At 32.2% G+C, this 14,764-nt stretch overlaps 1 protein-coding gene across 1 annotated transcript in view; it reads left to right on the top strand.

The window, feature by feature from the left end:
- Positions 1 to 14,764, top strand: part of LOC124360504 — a 166,729-nt gene that overhangs the window by 135,035 nt on the left and 16,930 nt on the right. Inside the window, exons 24-27 of the mRNA XM_046814195.1 lie at positions 3,287 to 3,628; positions 4,914 to 5,258; positions 9,247 to 9,451; positions 14,505 to 14,646. Of these exons, the coding sequence (XP_046670151.1) occupies positions 3,287 to 3,628; positions 4,914 to 5,258; positions 9,247 to 9,451; positions 14,505 to 14,646 (1,034 nt within the window). The remainder of the gene's footprint in view (positions 1 to 3,286; positions 3,629 to 4,913; positions 5,259 to 9,246; positions 9,452 to 14,504; positions 14,647 to 14,764) is intronic.

Raw genomic sequence — 14,764 nt, 5'->3', positions numbered from 1 at the left:
GTGTTATTTTGTTTAAATATTATGCATCTCATTATAAAAATTTTAACACCATTATTGTGTTTTGAAGAAAAGTAAACCAATAGACAGAACACAGAAGTCTCACTGGAACACTGTGTTCACTATGAGATCTGACAACAGACCAAGAAACTACCATTGGTAGGACATAGCACATCACTAGTGAATTCTGTTGACTGGATCTAGTTTTAGTTCTAGGCCTTAGTGAGGTCTGGGTTTAGATTGTGTTTCGTGTAAATATAGCTTTATTGTAGTGTAATAGAGTTTTATTATTGTTAGTTCACATAGACATATAGATAATTAGTAGTTTTTTTAAGTGATAATTGATGTAGTGTATAGAAATTTATAAAAGAATTATAAAAACTTGTACTATTTAACTTACACTACTGTAGTGTACAATATACTAATTGTATTATTTTACGCAAATATTATATTTTATGATCTATTATCATCTGAACAGGGGCATAACTTAAACATTTACCAAATTCCAACTAAAATAAAACAAAACACAATACATTATATTTGTTGTGTAACATTTTTATTATAATTCTTTTATGCCAAACACATTTTATTCTACTAATTATTTCTAAGGGAAAATAGTCTAAATCCATTTGCAAATTTGTAAAGTAATATAGGGCTGCATTGTAAACCTACATTATATGGTTGTATAGTATTTTTATAAACTTGTTTTGGTAGAATACCAAATAACCATTCATTAACCTTAATAACCCAAGTCTTGAGAATGAAGAAATTTATCTGAAATTAAATGTATCTGTGCTAGAAACAATACAGCAGCTCACAAGTTACCTATTTTACATCGATATAGAACACATATGGGGTAAAAAACATAAATTGTTTACATGATTATTACAACTTGTTTACTTAATTATGTCCAATTAAAACGATTTCTTTAAATTTTATAATGCACACAAAAGCAGTAGTTATCTGAATTTAACCTCTAAACAAAACTAATATTAAAGATTTGTAAATACTGTGAAATATAGTTAATTTAATTTAATTATTATTAACATTCAGTAGAACATTTTTTCAAACATTTCCAGAGCCCAAAATGGTATTTTAAAAATAATTTAATCTACAATGCAGAAAGTTAAAAAATCGTCCCAATAATAATATGTTTTTAAATTATTTCATCATGTAGTTTTTATTAGATTTCATAATTTAAAAAAATATATACAGTCAGATTTAAAACAATATAGTAAAGTATAAAGAAATAAAATATAATTATAATTTTTAACTTTATGTTGACTATCTAAACAATATTCAGCTTGTCATTCCCATTAAGCAAATACATCTGGAATGTCAATCCTTCTAAGCCTTGTGAAATTATTAACACTATTCCTGCTTTCATCCCATTACCATAAATTAATATATTTAAATGCCAATTTCAGTTTTAAAAAAATACATATAATACGAGGCCTGTTCAAGAAATATCGCAAGTTTACAATTTCTGCGGGTTTCATATATTAGTTTTTTAATTTTTTTTAGTGGCTTTATATTTATACTATGTGTGTACAAACATGTCTCCGATGTATGCCAACAAGTTTGGCCATTTTGAATGTTCACTTAATTGTTGGCAGCTGATTTGCTTGCACATGTCATGGCTCATCTTAAATTCATGCCTATTCGAAAAAATGGATAAAAAATCTATCTAAAATTTTGTGTTAAAAACATAATTAAGTGTACGGACGCATTCCGAATGTTTGCTGTGGCTTATGGAGAAGCTGCCTTGGACCAAAGCAACATTTATCGGTGGTACAATATGTTCTCAGAGGCCCGAGAAAGATGTGAATGATGAACAGCATGCTGGATGCCTGAGCACGTCAAGACCAGATGAAAAAATTGAAGTGAAGAAAATAGTATATGGCCAATCGTCAAATCACCATTAGTAAAATTGCTGAGAACCTGAACATAGCGATTGGGTCGTGTCATTTGATTTTTACCAATGATTTGGGCCTGAGACTGGCCACTGCAAAGTTCGTACCAAAATTGGTAAATTTCTACCAAAAAACAGCAGCGCATTACCATTGTTAATGAGCTGTTGGACTCTATCCGCGATAACCCAAATTTGCTCCAGAGGGTCATAACTGGTGACGAATCATGGGTTAATGGTTATGACTTAGAAACCAAAGCCCAATCATTCCAATGGAAACTGCCGCATGAGCAAAGACTGAAAAAAGCGTGCCAAGTTCGGTTGAAAGTGAAAGTTTTGCTTACAGTTTTTTTTCAATTGCAGGGGCGTAGTGCATCATGAGTTCTCACCACAAGGTAAAACTGTCAATAAGGAATATTATCTGCAAATTATGTGTAATTTGCACAAAACAATCCGCCAAAAACACCCGGATTTGTAAAAAAACAAATATTGGCTTTTGCACCACGATAATGCCCCTGCTCACACATTGCTACTAGTGCACGATCTTTTGGCCAATACAAACACCTTAATGATGCCGCAGCCACTGTATTCCCAGATCTGGCCCACTGTGACTCTTTCTTGTTCCTGAAACTGAATGGACACATTAAGGAACAATGCTATGGTATGATTGATGAGATAAAAACGGCTTTGAAGGAGGAGCTGAACAAGATTACAAAAAACAACTTTATGAAATGCTTCAAGGATTGGAAGAAACAATGGCAGAAATGTATAATATCTAATGGGGATTACTTTGAAGAAGACAAAATTTATATTGAGGAATAAATAAATAGCTGTTGGAAAAAAACTTAAGTTGCAATATTTTTGAACAGATCACGTATATATGGTCTAAACATTGTCATGTTCAATGTTTAACCTTTCAATTTGAGAATTTTATTAAAATAGTTAAATACAACTTTTACACAAAAAGATTAATGTGAGATAATATGTAATATAGTGTTATAAATTAAAACAGTTTGAGAAATTTAACTCTCAAACTTTCAAGTATTAATAAAAATTTAATCTTGTAAAAAGTATTTCAACATCTTTAATTATGCCAATAGTGTCTAAATATATTATAACCTATTTAAAGAAAACTACTGGAAAACTGCCCCAGGAGAAAAATTGACAGGAGGCTTTAGGATTATATGTTGGAGACACAAAACACTTAAATGTTTTGTCTTTATACTGTACAGCTTCTTAGCAATCTACTATGAGTTTTAGCAGATTTCTAAGGTTACTAAAGTTAATAAAATTTTATTTTATTAATACTAGTAAATTGAAAACAGTCAAATGTTTAGGAAACATTAAAAAGTGAATACTGTGAAAAATCATAATGACCAGGTGGAGCCTCAGTCTCATTCGGGGCTTGACGAGCTGATCGAGCATCGATGTCGGCAGCTGGGCAAGTCTGGCTCTAACAAAGGCAGTGCACTACATCTGGCCCAGTGGATGAAGGGTCAGCTGGGGGCCGGCCCTACTGGTCCACTCACACCGGAAACAGAGCCTGAACCTGAAGTATGGTCTCCTGCCACACTGCGTCGCCGCCGAGATCAGCTAGGCAGCAGTACTGGCTTCAGCAACCGTTTCTGTCCTCGCAACATCAGCCGCTGTGAGGAACTTGAAGTGTCAGATCATGAACGCAGTACTTCCCGCTGCACAGAACACAGTACATCCGACAGTCAGGTGATATATATTTAATTTTATATGTATATATCTTATGTTCTGGTGGAACAAATATTTTTTGTGATTCAATCTTGAAATTTTAAACAAAATATATGAAAGACATCCACAATATTAAATGTTAAGTATGGCTTAAATATTTTTACTATGTCATTGTTTTTTTTAATTTTAATATGTAAAAAAATTCAATCCTGGAAATAAGATTTTTCCAACACAAACTGAGAATGGTTTTATATGAAGTAGGATGCTTACTTATCATATGTCTTATATACTGATGTGTTAGAAAGAAGAATTTGGGATTCGTGATTTAATTCAGGATTACTCAATCTAATGTACAATGTATAAAGTGTTTCTACATAGGATATATATTATGTGTGAAAATAGAGAGTGGTTATGTATTAAATTTAATGTAAAGTCAAGTTATTTAGATTTAAATATAAATCTGTTATAGCCAACTGGAGTTTTTTTTTTTTCTTTTTTTTTTTTTCTTAGGACAAGAAGCTTATAAATTGCACTTAGTCCTGTAAGAACCTTTGCGCTGCTTCCGGAGTGATAGGATATTCAGGATGGGTAAGGTTAGGGAGTAGGGGCTGCCTCCTATCGAGATCCATGAGGAAGAATTAGGGCACTACATCTCAAAGTCATCCCGGAAGAAGGGGAGGCCAGCTCTGAACCAGCCTCTCCAGTCAAAGTAGGCAGGGGGTGCCACATCCTTGTTGAGGTTAACAAGAAACTCTGAGGTACAGGAACAAACCCCACCAACTCCAACAGTCATCTTCCACAGTAGACTAGACCTATCGAATTGTCCATGAACCCCAGAATCTCAACATTTGCGGTTAGTGATGTGCCGCTACTGGACATCCATAAGGTTGCCAAGATTGAATTGACACATCGGTTTTTGCTGTGCCCAGTGGTGGGTTCAACTGGAAAGGTATAAACCAGCCAGAAGTGATCACTGCTGGGTGGCCAATTGGAGTTACAATTAACTTTATGAATAGTCTGGATACAAATAGTTTGATGTAATACAATTTAAGTTTTTCCATTAACTGAAAGATTTGTTCACAAGATAGTTTTTACACATACTATACACATTGTTATAGAGAATAAAATTGTTATTTTCTGTTGCATGTAATTTAAATAACTGTAAATAATTGGTATTCAGCTGACAGCCTATTCAAAATGAACTATAAAGTGCACATGTAATTATATCAAGAATCAAACTATGCTTAAAGATGATAGGTCAAGGCAAGATTATGTTCTTTAAACATAAAAGACTTGTTTGTTACAGAACACTGTGAAGTCAACTTCTGGAAACTCGGAACGGCCATTAGCAGTCTGCCGTCAGTGCCATAAAACGTGCCTTGTCAGTAGCAATAACATTAATTTGGAGGCAACTGACCAGACAGATGTTAATGCCAATCCACCTGTGAATGAGTTTTCTTCCCTTGATGACTCAAGTTGGGGACCTTTGACCTTCTTGTCGTCAATGTTGAGTCCCACAGATCCCTTTAACCCTGTGCCACATATATCAGTTCTTCCACCCAGCCCTCCAACCTCACCCCCCGACAATAATAACTTCTGGGAGGATGCCGAACTTAGTTCTGCTAAGGACACCACAACTTTGACACCAAAAGTAAGTAAACCAATCTCTAAATTCACTGTATAATTATTATAATTTGTTCAGAATTGTCAAAAAATTTTTTACAGATTTTTTTTATTAAACCCGCAAAAGGAAAATATATTATAAAAGTATATTGTATAAAATAACTATTGAAACTCAATGAATACTTAAAGCAAGGTATTTCAATCCCTACAAATTTTCTATTAAAGTTTTATTGTAATAGAAGTAAGTGTAGAAATGGCATAGTGATACTGTTTATGTTCAGAAGCAGTCATTACAGATCCACATACTTCCTGAGGGGTTCTAATTAAACAATAATTTTCAATAGTCCATCACTTTTTTCTGCTCTTCTAGCTTTGTCAGTTACCACATAAATTTTCTGTATGATCAACCGAGTAAAAGTTTTTACACAAGATGGTTTTTAACATGTTGGTTGCAGCCAACTCAGTGCATGCTGGGTTTTAACATTACTCTTACACTGCAGCTCTATACTCAGTGAAGGCTTTAAAAAATAAATTTTTTATTCACAGAATTAATTTCTCATGATTTCTGGTATTTTGTGAAAACTTCACATAAAGTAGCATTTGAAATGATTTCACATAGTAAATACGTAATAAATAGTCCAGCAGGGACTCAAAATTGATTTTTTGTGCTTTCTAAATGTATTACAAAAAATTATACATTTAGTTCACCGAACTGGCAAATGTTGAAAATCATGCGGATAACTTATTGATTGACTTTAATAAAATAAAAACACTACTGATTTAGAAGTAGAAACCAAGTGTACAGTTGAGTATTTTGTTTGTTATCTTTAATTCAAATATCCAATTTTTGGGATGAAGGGTTACAAAATAAGACGTCAAGATTCTATCAAGAGTCACATTTACCATCTGATACTACAATACTCACAGTTTAATCTTTTGAATAAAATAACATAGATCCAACCAAATTACAATTATCTATCTATTTATCAAGTCATTAAATTAGTATCAGATTTTTAGCAATTTAAATGGACAGAAACTCACTTAAATTTACAGTTAAAAAAGAAGGATTTTTGATTCATTGAAAGGAATATTTCCATGACAAAATAATAAAAAGTATGCATGTAAGATTTTACAATAACTAGGTAGTTTTACAACATATAGTCAACTGTCACAATTCTCATAAATAATTATCTTAAAGTAAATTGACTAATTTTGCTGGCTTTAAAATGGAAAATATGTTTCTGCATACATCAATATTTCATTTATATGCTAGTTGTAAAAATTAGATCAAGAACCAAAATATGTCTAAAATGATAGGTTAAGATTAAGTCTTATAAACATAACTAATGGTTTCATCATTTAATTTAAAAATTAACCAAACACTAATTTATCTAATATTGTACATTAAATTGTGAATTTATTTTAATGAAGCCTTGCTTCTTGCATACGTGAAAAGTTGTGAAACTGTCTGATAGGTTATGGGAACTAGACTCCGTGTTTTCTTTTATGGGAACTTCAAAGTATAGTTTAAAAAAATTAAAACACTAAATCAAAATGTATTAATCAATCACTTGACAAGTTTATTTAAAACTAATTTAATTTGCTATCATTTGTTTTTATTATGACTGTGCTATTGCGCATTTATATAAACATCAGTTAGTGAACAACATACAAATGTACATGAACATTTTCTTATGAATACAGGAGTTCTTAAGAAAATCTTGGTTATGCTACTGATATTTGTTATTTTTATTAACCTCTTGAACAAAAGTTCCAATTCAAGTTCTATGTGTAGTGTTCTGAGTTTCAGGATGAATGTTATTTTATCATTAGTTCCAAGTAAACGAGGTGTGTTCAAAAAAGTATCGCGAATTTTGAATTTTCGCGGGTTACGTATATTCGAATTTAGATTTTTTGTGTGGCATTATGTTGGTACATATGTCTCTCGCTTATGTTGACAATTTCAGCCATTTTGAATGTTCAGTTAATTGTTGACAGCTGCTTTGCTTGCACGTGTTATGGTTCGTCTTCGATTTTTACCTATTCAAAAAAATGGAACAAAGAACCTGTATCAAATTTTGTGTGAAAAACGAAATTAAGTACGCGGATGCATTTTGAATGTAGACTGTGGCATATGGAGAAGCTACTTTGTACAAAAGCAACGTTTATCGGTGGTACAAAATGTTTTCAGAAGGCCAAGAAGATGTGAACGACGAAGAACGTGCCGGACGCCCGAGCACTTCAACAACAGACGAAAAAATTGATGAAGTGAAGAAATGGTATTGGCCAATCGTCGAATCACCGTTAGAGAAATTGCCCAGGACCTAGGCATATCGATTGGCTCATGCCATTTGATTTTAATCGATAATTTGGGCATGAGATGGGTCGCCGCAAAATTCATACCAAAATTGCTCAATTTCGATCAAAAAACAGCATCGCATGAACATTGCTAATGAGATGTTGGAATCTGTCCACGACACCCGAATTTGCTCCAGAGGGTCATAACTGGTGACGAATCATGGGTTTATAGTTAATGACGTGGAAACCAAAGCTCAATCATCTCAATGGAAGCTGCTGCACGAACCAAGGCCGAAAAAAGCACACCAAGTTCGATCGAATGTGAAAGTTTTGCTTACAGTTTTCTTCGATTGCAGGAGCATGGTGCATCATGAGTTCTTGCCACAAGGTAGAACGGTGAATAAGGAATATTACCTGCAAGTTATGTGCAATTTGCGCGAAGCAATCCGCCAGAATTGCCCGAATTTGTGGAAAAACAAAAATTGGCTTTTGCACCACGATAACGCCCCTGCTCACACATCGCTGCTTGTACACAACTTCTTGGCCAAAAACAACACACTAATGATACCGCAGCCACCATATTCCCCAGATCTGGCCCCTTGTGACTTTTTCTTGTTCCCGAAACTGAAGAGGCCCATGAAAGGACGACGCTACGCCACGATTGACGAGAAAGAGACGGCATCGAAGGAGGAGCTGAACAAGATACAAAAAATGATTTTTTGAAGTGCTTCGAAGATTGGAAAAAACACATGCACAAGTGTATACCCCAGGGGGATTACTTTGAAGGGGGCAAAATAAATATTCACGAATAAATAAATCATTTTTGAAAATACACAAAATTCGTTATACTTTTTGAACACACCTCATATACTAAATATAACATTAGAAAGTTGGCAGCTGTCAAAATGTCCTCGGCTCCATTATTTCTAAGAATAATCAATTGTCTCAAATTTCAATTCTGGGCTTGAGAATTTAAATTTCAACTCTTATTTCTATTAAAACTTTCACTAAAACATACATCGAGGGGTTTTATGCTCAAATGGAAGTGTAAGAAAAGCAGATTAAAAATTATACATTGCAATTGATTAAATGCAAACATATTTTTTTAAACGTATATACATTGTATGTTCCATGAATATGCTGTTCTATGTATAGATTTGTATACATAGAATACATATCCAAATACAACCAATGTTTGTAAAGATCGCTAACTTTGCTTTAGAACAATATTGAATTACAATAATTAACTTATCTCATTTCTCATAGAGATTTGTTTACTGGTTTTGGGTCTGTACTGAGAATAAATTCTTTGTTTGAAGTGTGTTTTTGACGATGGAAGGATTGAGAAGGAAACAGGATTAATAATCAGGTAAATAACAATCCTAATTATGTGGTAGGTAATATGGAGATCAGATTGCAGATCTCGAAACATAGTGTTACTGATTTTTTGTATCACTGAACAATGGCAAGTGTCCAGAAAAATCCTGTTTCCTTCACATATCTTAGAGAAGTATGAAAATAAATCAAATATAAATATTGTTTATTGATATGAACATTATTATTAAGTATATTGTAGTGATATATTTTTTTTAACAAAAGGTTTTCTACAATTTAGTTTTAAAATAATTCACATAAGTTGACTTTAACAACTAAAGTGTAATAGCATGTGTTATTGCGGTGAATGATAACAGCCGTCAAGTTAGAGATCTGTCCTGTAGCAGGAAGAGAAGAAAGGAGGAGGAAGTAGAGAGGAGGTGGAGGATGAGAGTGATGGTGAGGCAGAAGAGGTGGAGGAGCCACCGTACAGGTCTTTGTCCCCGTGTGGACTTCGCCGCTACGGCACGCTCAGCAGCCTGGAGCGACTGGACCCTGATGACTCTGACGGGGATGACACGGGCAAAGAGCAAGATGATCTTCCTGCAGGTCATATATTTCATATATAATAAATGTTGTTTATTACTTTGTGTACATTATTCCAATAAATGGTGAATTCTTGAATAGTTTGAATGTTTTATTTTACAGTCAGTATGGTTAAATTTAGATCATTGTACCATTTTGAATTATAAATTCATTCACTATAGATATTTAAAAGTTTCTGTCTAAAATTTTGTAACTTAGATCTGGAGAAATATATTTGAACTCAAGGAGGGTTATTCCTATACAAGTATATAAGTCAGCATTGTATAATGTAGATTTACTTGTATAAGTATCTGATTTGTATGAATTTTCTCAATTACAAGGGATTTACTACTTTTAATAAGGAATATGTGCATTTAAAATACTCCTGTAGGTTTTCTTTCGTCACTTCAAGGATGTTCTCAGAGGAACATGCAATAATTATTACGCAAAAAAATCAGTCTGTGTATATGTGTTTTCTTGTGTTTTGAACTAAGATCTTCAATCACTTTCAGACTTTAATTTTACACATTTTCTACCTGGTCGGTTTATGTACAGTTTAATATCTGTTGACTGAAGATGTCTCTCCATAATAAGGGCAAAATATTCCAAGAATTTAATCATGTAAGCTATGTTTCAACGCAGTGTGAACTCGAAAATGTATGTGTTAGTTAAAACACCGGCAATGTAAGTGTAAGAATAAAGAGGAAAATAATACTTAGTTCAAGAAATTTATGCTTTAAGACCTTTTTGTACATATCCATACTTAAAAATCAGTCTCACACTTTTTTTAAAATTCATCATGTATATATTGTATATTTATTATAGAAAAAACATTCTTTTGTGTAATAAAAGTATAGTATTTGTGGAAATAGTATTAAAAATTAATGTCATTCACATTTTGAGATTACATACCTCTTCTACTTCAGTAACTAAACTGCAAAGATATCTATTTTAATTAATAGATTTAAAAGAAATCTTTCTATCGCAGTTACTCGCTGAAGGAATTTCTTAGAGATTTTTGCGTTTTCACCGATCTTGGCACCTAAAACCCAATACCACAATTAAAAAATGTATGTGTGTATGTATATATACATGATAACAGCTGCAATTTTTTACAAAATCAGATTAAACTTGGTATGGAGATAGTTATTACAAATAGCTTAGATGAGTTTGTTAACCAACACATCAAAAGTTTCAAGGGTGGGTGTTTACATTTATGCAAAGTTTTTACCTCAACTATTTTTTATATCTCTTAAGGTTTCAAGGGCATTAAACATTTTGAAAAGGAGTAATTACTAGTTGTAAATATCTCAGTGGTTACGCTTTGTAGAGTATAAATCGATATTTTAGAATCCTAAGCATACAATAAGGACATGCATAGAACAATATTTGTTCTTAAATGTTTTAATATATTATAAGATTTCAAAATAGTAGTCATACAATTTTCAAAAACTATACAATACCACATTACGGAAATACAAAAGTATATCTAAGTATACATTGAATAAGGAAATTGTACAAGGGAATTTGTTTACAAAGAATTTTTTTTAACCAAACCAAAGAAAATACATTTTGAAAATACATCTTTGTAATGCTAATAACTATAAATGGTACGTGTATATATAACATTTTAAACATTAGTCATATATGATCAGTTTTGTAAAAATTAACCTCCACAATTAATAATGCATCTTTCGTTTGATACTTCAAGATGAAGCCACACATGAATCCTAGAGTTTTTCAATTGGTGCAAGAAGAGATATTAATTTTTATTAAATGTGAATCATAAATAAAGTTTGAACACTTTTGACAAATAAAGGCATTAAAACATTTTTAAAGACAGTATAGATTGGTTTGACCAACAGACAAAGACCTATCACTGGTTCAATGATCTCCAGCTAAAAAAACTTCAAGAATTTAAAGTCAATGAGTATAAGTGAATTAATTAATACCATCGTTTATTAGAGTGATATCAGTTATAGTAGGCATCAAGTCACCTTCCAGGTAAAGGTGGTGCACTTTTTGAAGATAACCAACTTCTGGATTAGATGCAGGTAGATGGAGATGGGGAGTTCTTCTAACATCCTGTTGCACTTTGGCAGGGGTGCCTCCCATGCTTGAAGACGCTTCATTTGTATACTGCCAGAAAGTAGTCCTGGCTATATTAATCCTGAAATATTCTCCCAAAGACCAGGCTCTTGAGAAAATTTGTCCTCCACTCATGGATGGCTAAAAATATCCAAAATCTTTTGGACTGGTACAGTAAGACAAGATTGGGTGAAATCATGGCTTAGGAATACTGTAGGACTTGTCACTGCCTATGTAAAGATGCCAAATAATCTTTTTTTTTGGACGTCATGTGATATCAAACCATTATCTGATAATACTAAAAGGAGTTAAGAGATGTATTTCCCCAGATAATTATTTTTGGAATCTATTTCACCTGAAGTAAAGATTTTAGACAAATTGTGTTCTGTATGCTGTTATTTTGATGAGCTTGCTCAGATGCAATAAAACGGACATGGGTATGGAGATGTGTTTTTTCACCTATGATCAACCAGCATGGACCTTGTGGAACTACCTTACTTCCCAAAAAAGATGTTGAACAATTTTTATTCTGTAGGCTGGAGCCTACATTATTATCATGATGTGCTGAGCTCTAGTGCAACAAAACGGAAATAAGTTCGGTGATGTGGTTTTTTTCCCATGACCTATATCAGCATCAGTTTACCAGCTGTATCTAACCTTTCATACCTCACTATTTCTTTTAATGAATTAATAATTGAGTGTTCAGAATTATACTCAAATTATAACTTGGGAAAGCTATTGAGCTATTGCCACAGATTTTTATTTTGAAAAAATTTTGAAAATTCAGAAGATAATCTGGACTGTTATACCACCAAAACAAGGTGACAGAAGATTTCACATAAGGTATTAAATGAGAACAGCAGCATGATCATGATACTATTTATATATTTACCCAAGTTAATCTTCATTAATAACCAAAAATATGTAGGTACCTCATAATATAATAATTTTCTTTGAGGAATTGTAATTTTCATCTAAACAATAAACAATCCTTAACTGTACAGGTTTTTTTTAACTTCTCCATTACCCATAAGAATACAGCCAGTAATATCAGTATGTTTTATTTGCATATGTGTTCGTGTAGATTAATAATTAATAATCAGTCTAGTATTATCCTCACCTGTATTTGTCATCATATTTCATTCCAGATTTCAAACTGTTTTCATCATAAATACTTTCTGGATCTGAAATATAAAAACTTGTTAAGTAAAAACATCAGTTTTGTATTTCGCAGTTCTCTCAAAAGAATTAATGTTAAACCGGATATTACATTTTTTCGGAAAAGTAAAATAAAATATATGTATGAAATAAAATCGTGTAACTGTAGTTTATTTTAGATTAATAATGGTTTTATTACCATTTCTATAATAATGCGAATATAATAATTATCATCATAATGAACTATGATTACAGTGGAGTTTGGAGGGTCTGGATGATTAAAAGAATAAAGCAAACCCTATAACTATAGAAAACTGTTAAAGATCCACCAGCATACATACAAGTTGAAATTAGTATTTTCGTACTAATTTCATTGTCATATAATACAAAAGTTTATTTTTGTAAAAAAAATCAATGTTGCAAAATTATTGTAAACAATGTTTTTAATCTTTTTCCAAGTACAGTATTGTAGAGAACTATTTCCACCACTTAGAAGTCTATACCATTTATTGTAGCTCAGCTACTCCTTGATTTATTATAAAAAAAGCTTGAGTAGTTTTATGACCTAACTAAATTATCTTAAACCTCAGTATCATACTTTGTGTAATAATTTAAGAGTATTCTGTAATTTAGCCTTTGTTGTGTGATGATGTTCTTTTGCAGTATCTTGTTTACGGACATTTAAGATTCATCCCAATAAAAACATTCTTCAATTTCTTGAGTAGTAAAATTTGTTCCACTGTTAAACACAAGTAATGACCATACAGATTTGCTATATATACAAATATAATAAATCTAAGAAAATCATTAGAAAAAAAGTTTTTTGGTACATCTAGAAAAAAGGCATAAAAGTAAATTTTGATCCATAACTAAACTATAACTAATCCTACTTTTTATGTAAAGCCTTGGTCTGCCAATGATGATTCGCTTTCACTCCAGACTCATTCAGTAGTCTACTATCACTAGGCATGGCAGTAAAAGACGTATATGACAATAATGTCTAGTTGTAATGTTAACCCTGTTTCCTGCTAACAGACAGTTCTACTATAATATGTAGTATTCTGTGTAGTGGCAGTGAAAAGGTTCAAAATGTATTTAGTAGATGAGAGTAGTTTGCAAACATTTCTTACTTTCTGGTTGACTATATTTCTCAGCTGACTATATCACTTTAACTGTTGCGTCTGAGGTTTCATTTAATCTCTAAATATTTGTGTGCTTTCAAATACCATGTGTTCAAATCCTATTCTTATCACTTTTCATATTTAAGAATCAGACATTTTATTAGGTAATTCATTATTATACCAATTTTATGATTCAGAAATAAACCATACAATTATAAACAAAATGCAAGCATTTTAGTATTTCTAAAGAATTAATTATCAATGAATTATTATCACGTATAATAACATAAGAAAATCATTTTACATTTTGAAGGTTTAAAAATACACTATTTTTTACCCGTTTTTAACAAACCTGTACATCTATACTTCTAGCTTGGAACTCTGTTGTGACACTGATACAGTCTGTAAATTTTACTGATTAGACTGAACAAGGTGAGTGTAATAGCTATAACAAAAAAAGCCGCCTAATAAATTACAATAAAATAACTCAACAATAATACCAGCCATAAGTAACAAAGTAGATGTTTTTGAATTAGATATAATAAAACTCAGTTAAAAGAGGGCAGAGTAATGTGTATAAAGTAAAACAAACCCATTAAACAAATTTGATATAACATTATACTGGTATAAACCCTGTTGTACGTAATGTAGTTTAGTGTAGTGTAGTGTATGTGTAGAAGTAGTGTGAGTAGAGCTGCCAGTGTGTACAGATGGAGTGGTGGGGGGCCAGCTGGAGTCTGTCAGCCAGTCATTGCGGGGGTGGACCATTAGAGCAGGACATTTTGTTGCCGAAAAAATGGCACTGTTTGAAAGGCTTGGAGAAGATTCACGTGCTACTTCCTTCTTTGATAGGTATGTTTTCCATAGAATCAATCAATCATATGGTTCATAAGATATAATCTATTTTAAAGTGCTATAGCATTGAACATAGATAAGACATTGTGATAACTGTGAACAATGTAGCCCTGGA

Source organism: Homalodisca vitripennis, chromosome 4 (assembly GCF_021130785.1).
Source record: "Homalodisca vitripennis isolate AUS2020 chromosome 4, UT_GWSS_2.1, whole genome shotgun sequence".
Taxonomy (NCBI): domain Eukaryota; kingdom Metazoa; phylum Arthropoda; class Insecta; order Hemiptera; family Cicadellidae; genus Homalodisca; species Homalodisca vitripennis.
Note: the sequence above shows the minus strand (reverse complement) of the source record. Positions and strands in the feature narration are given on the sequence as shown.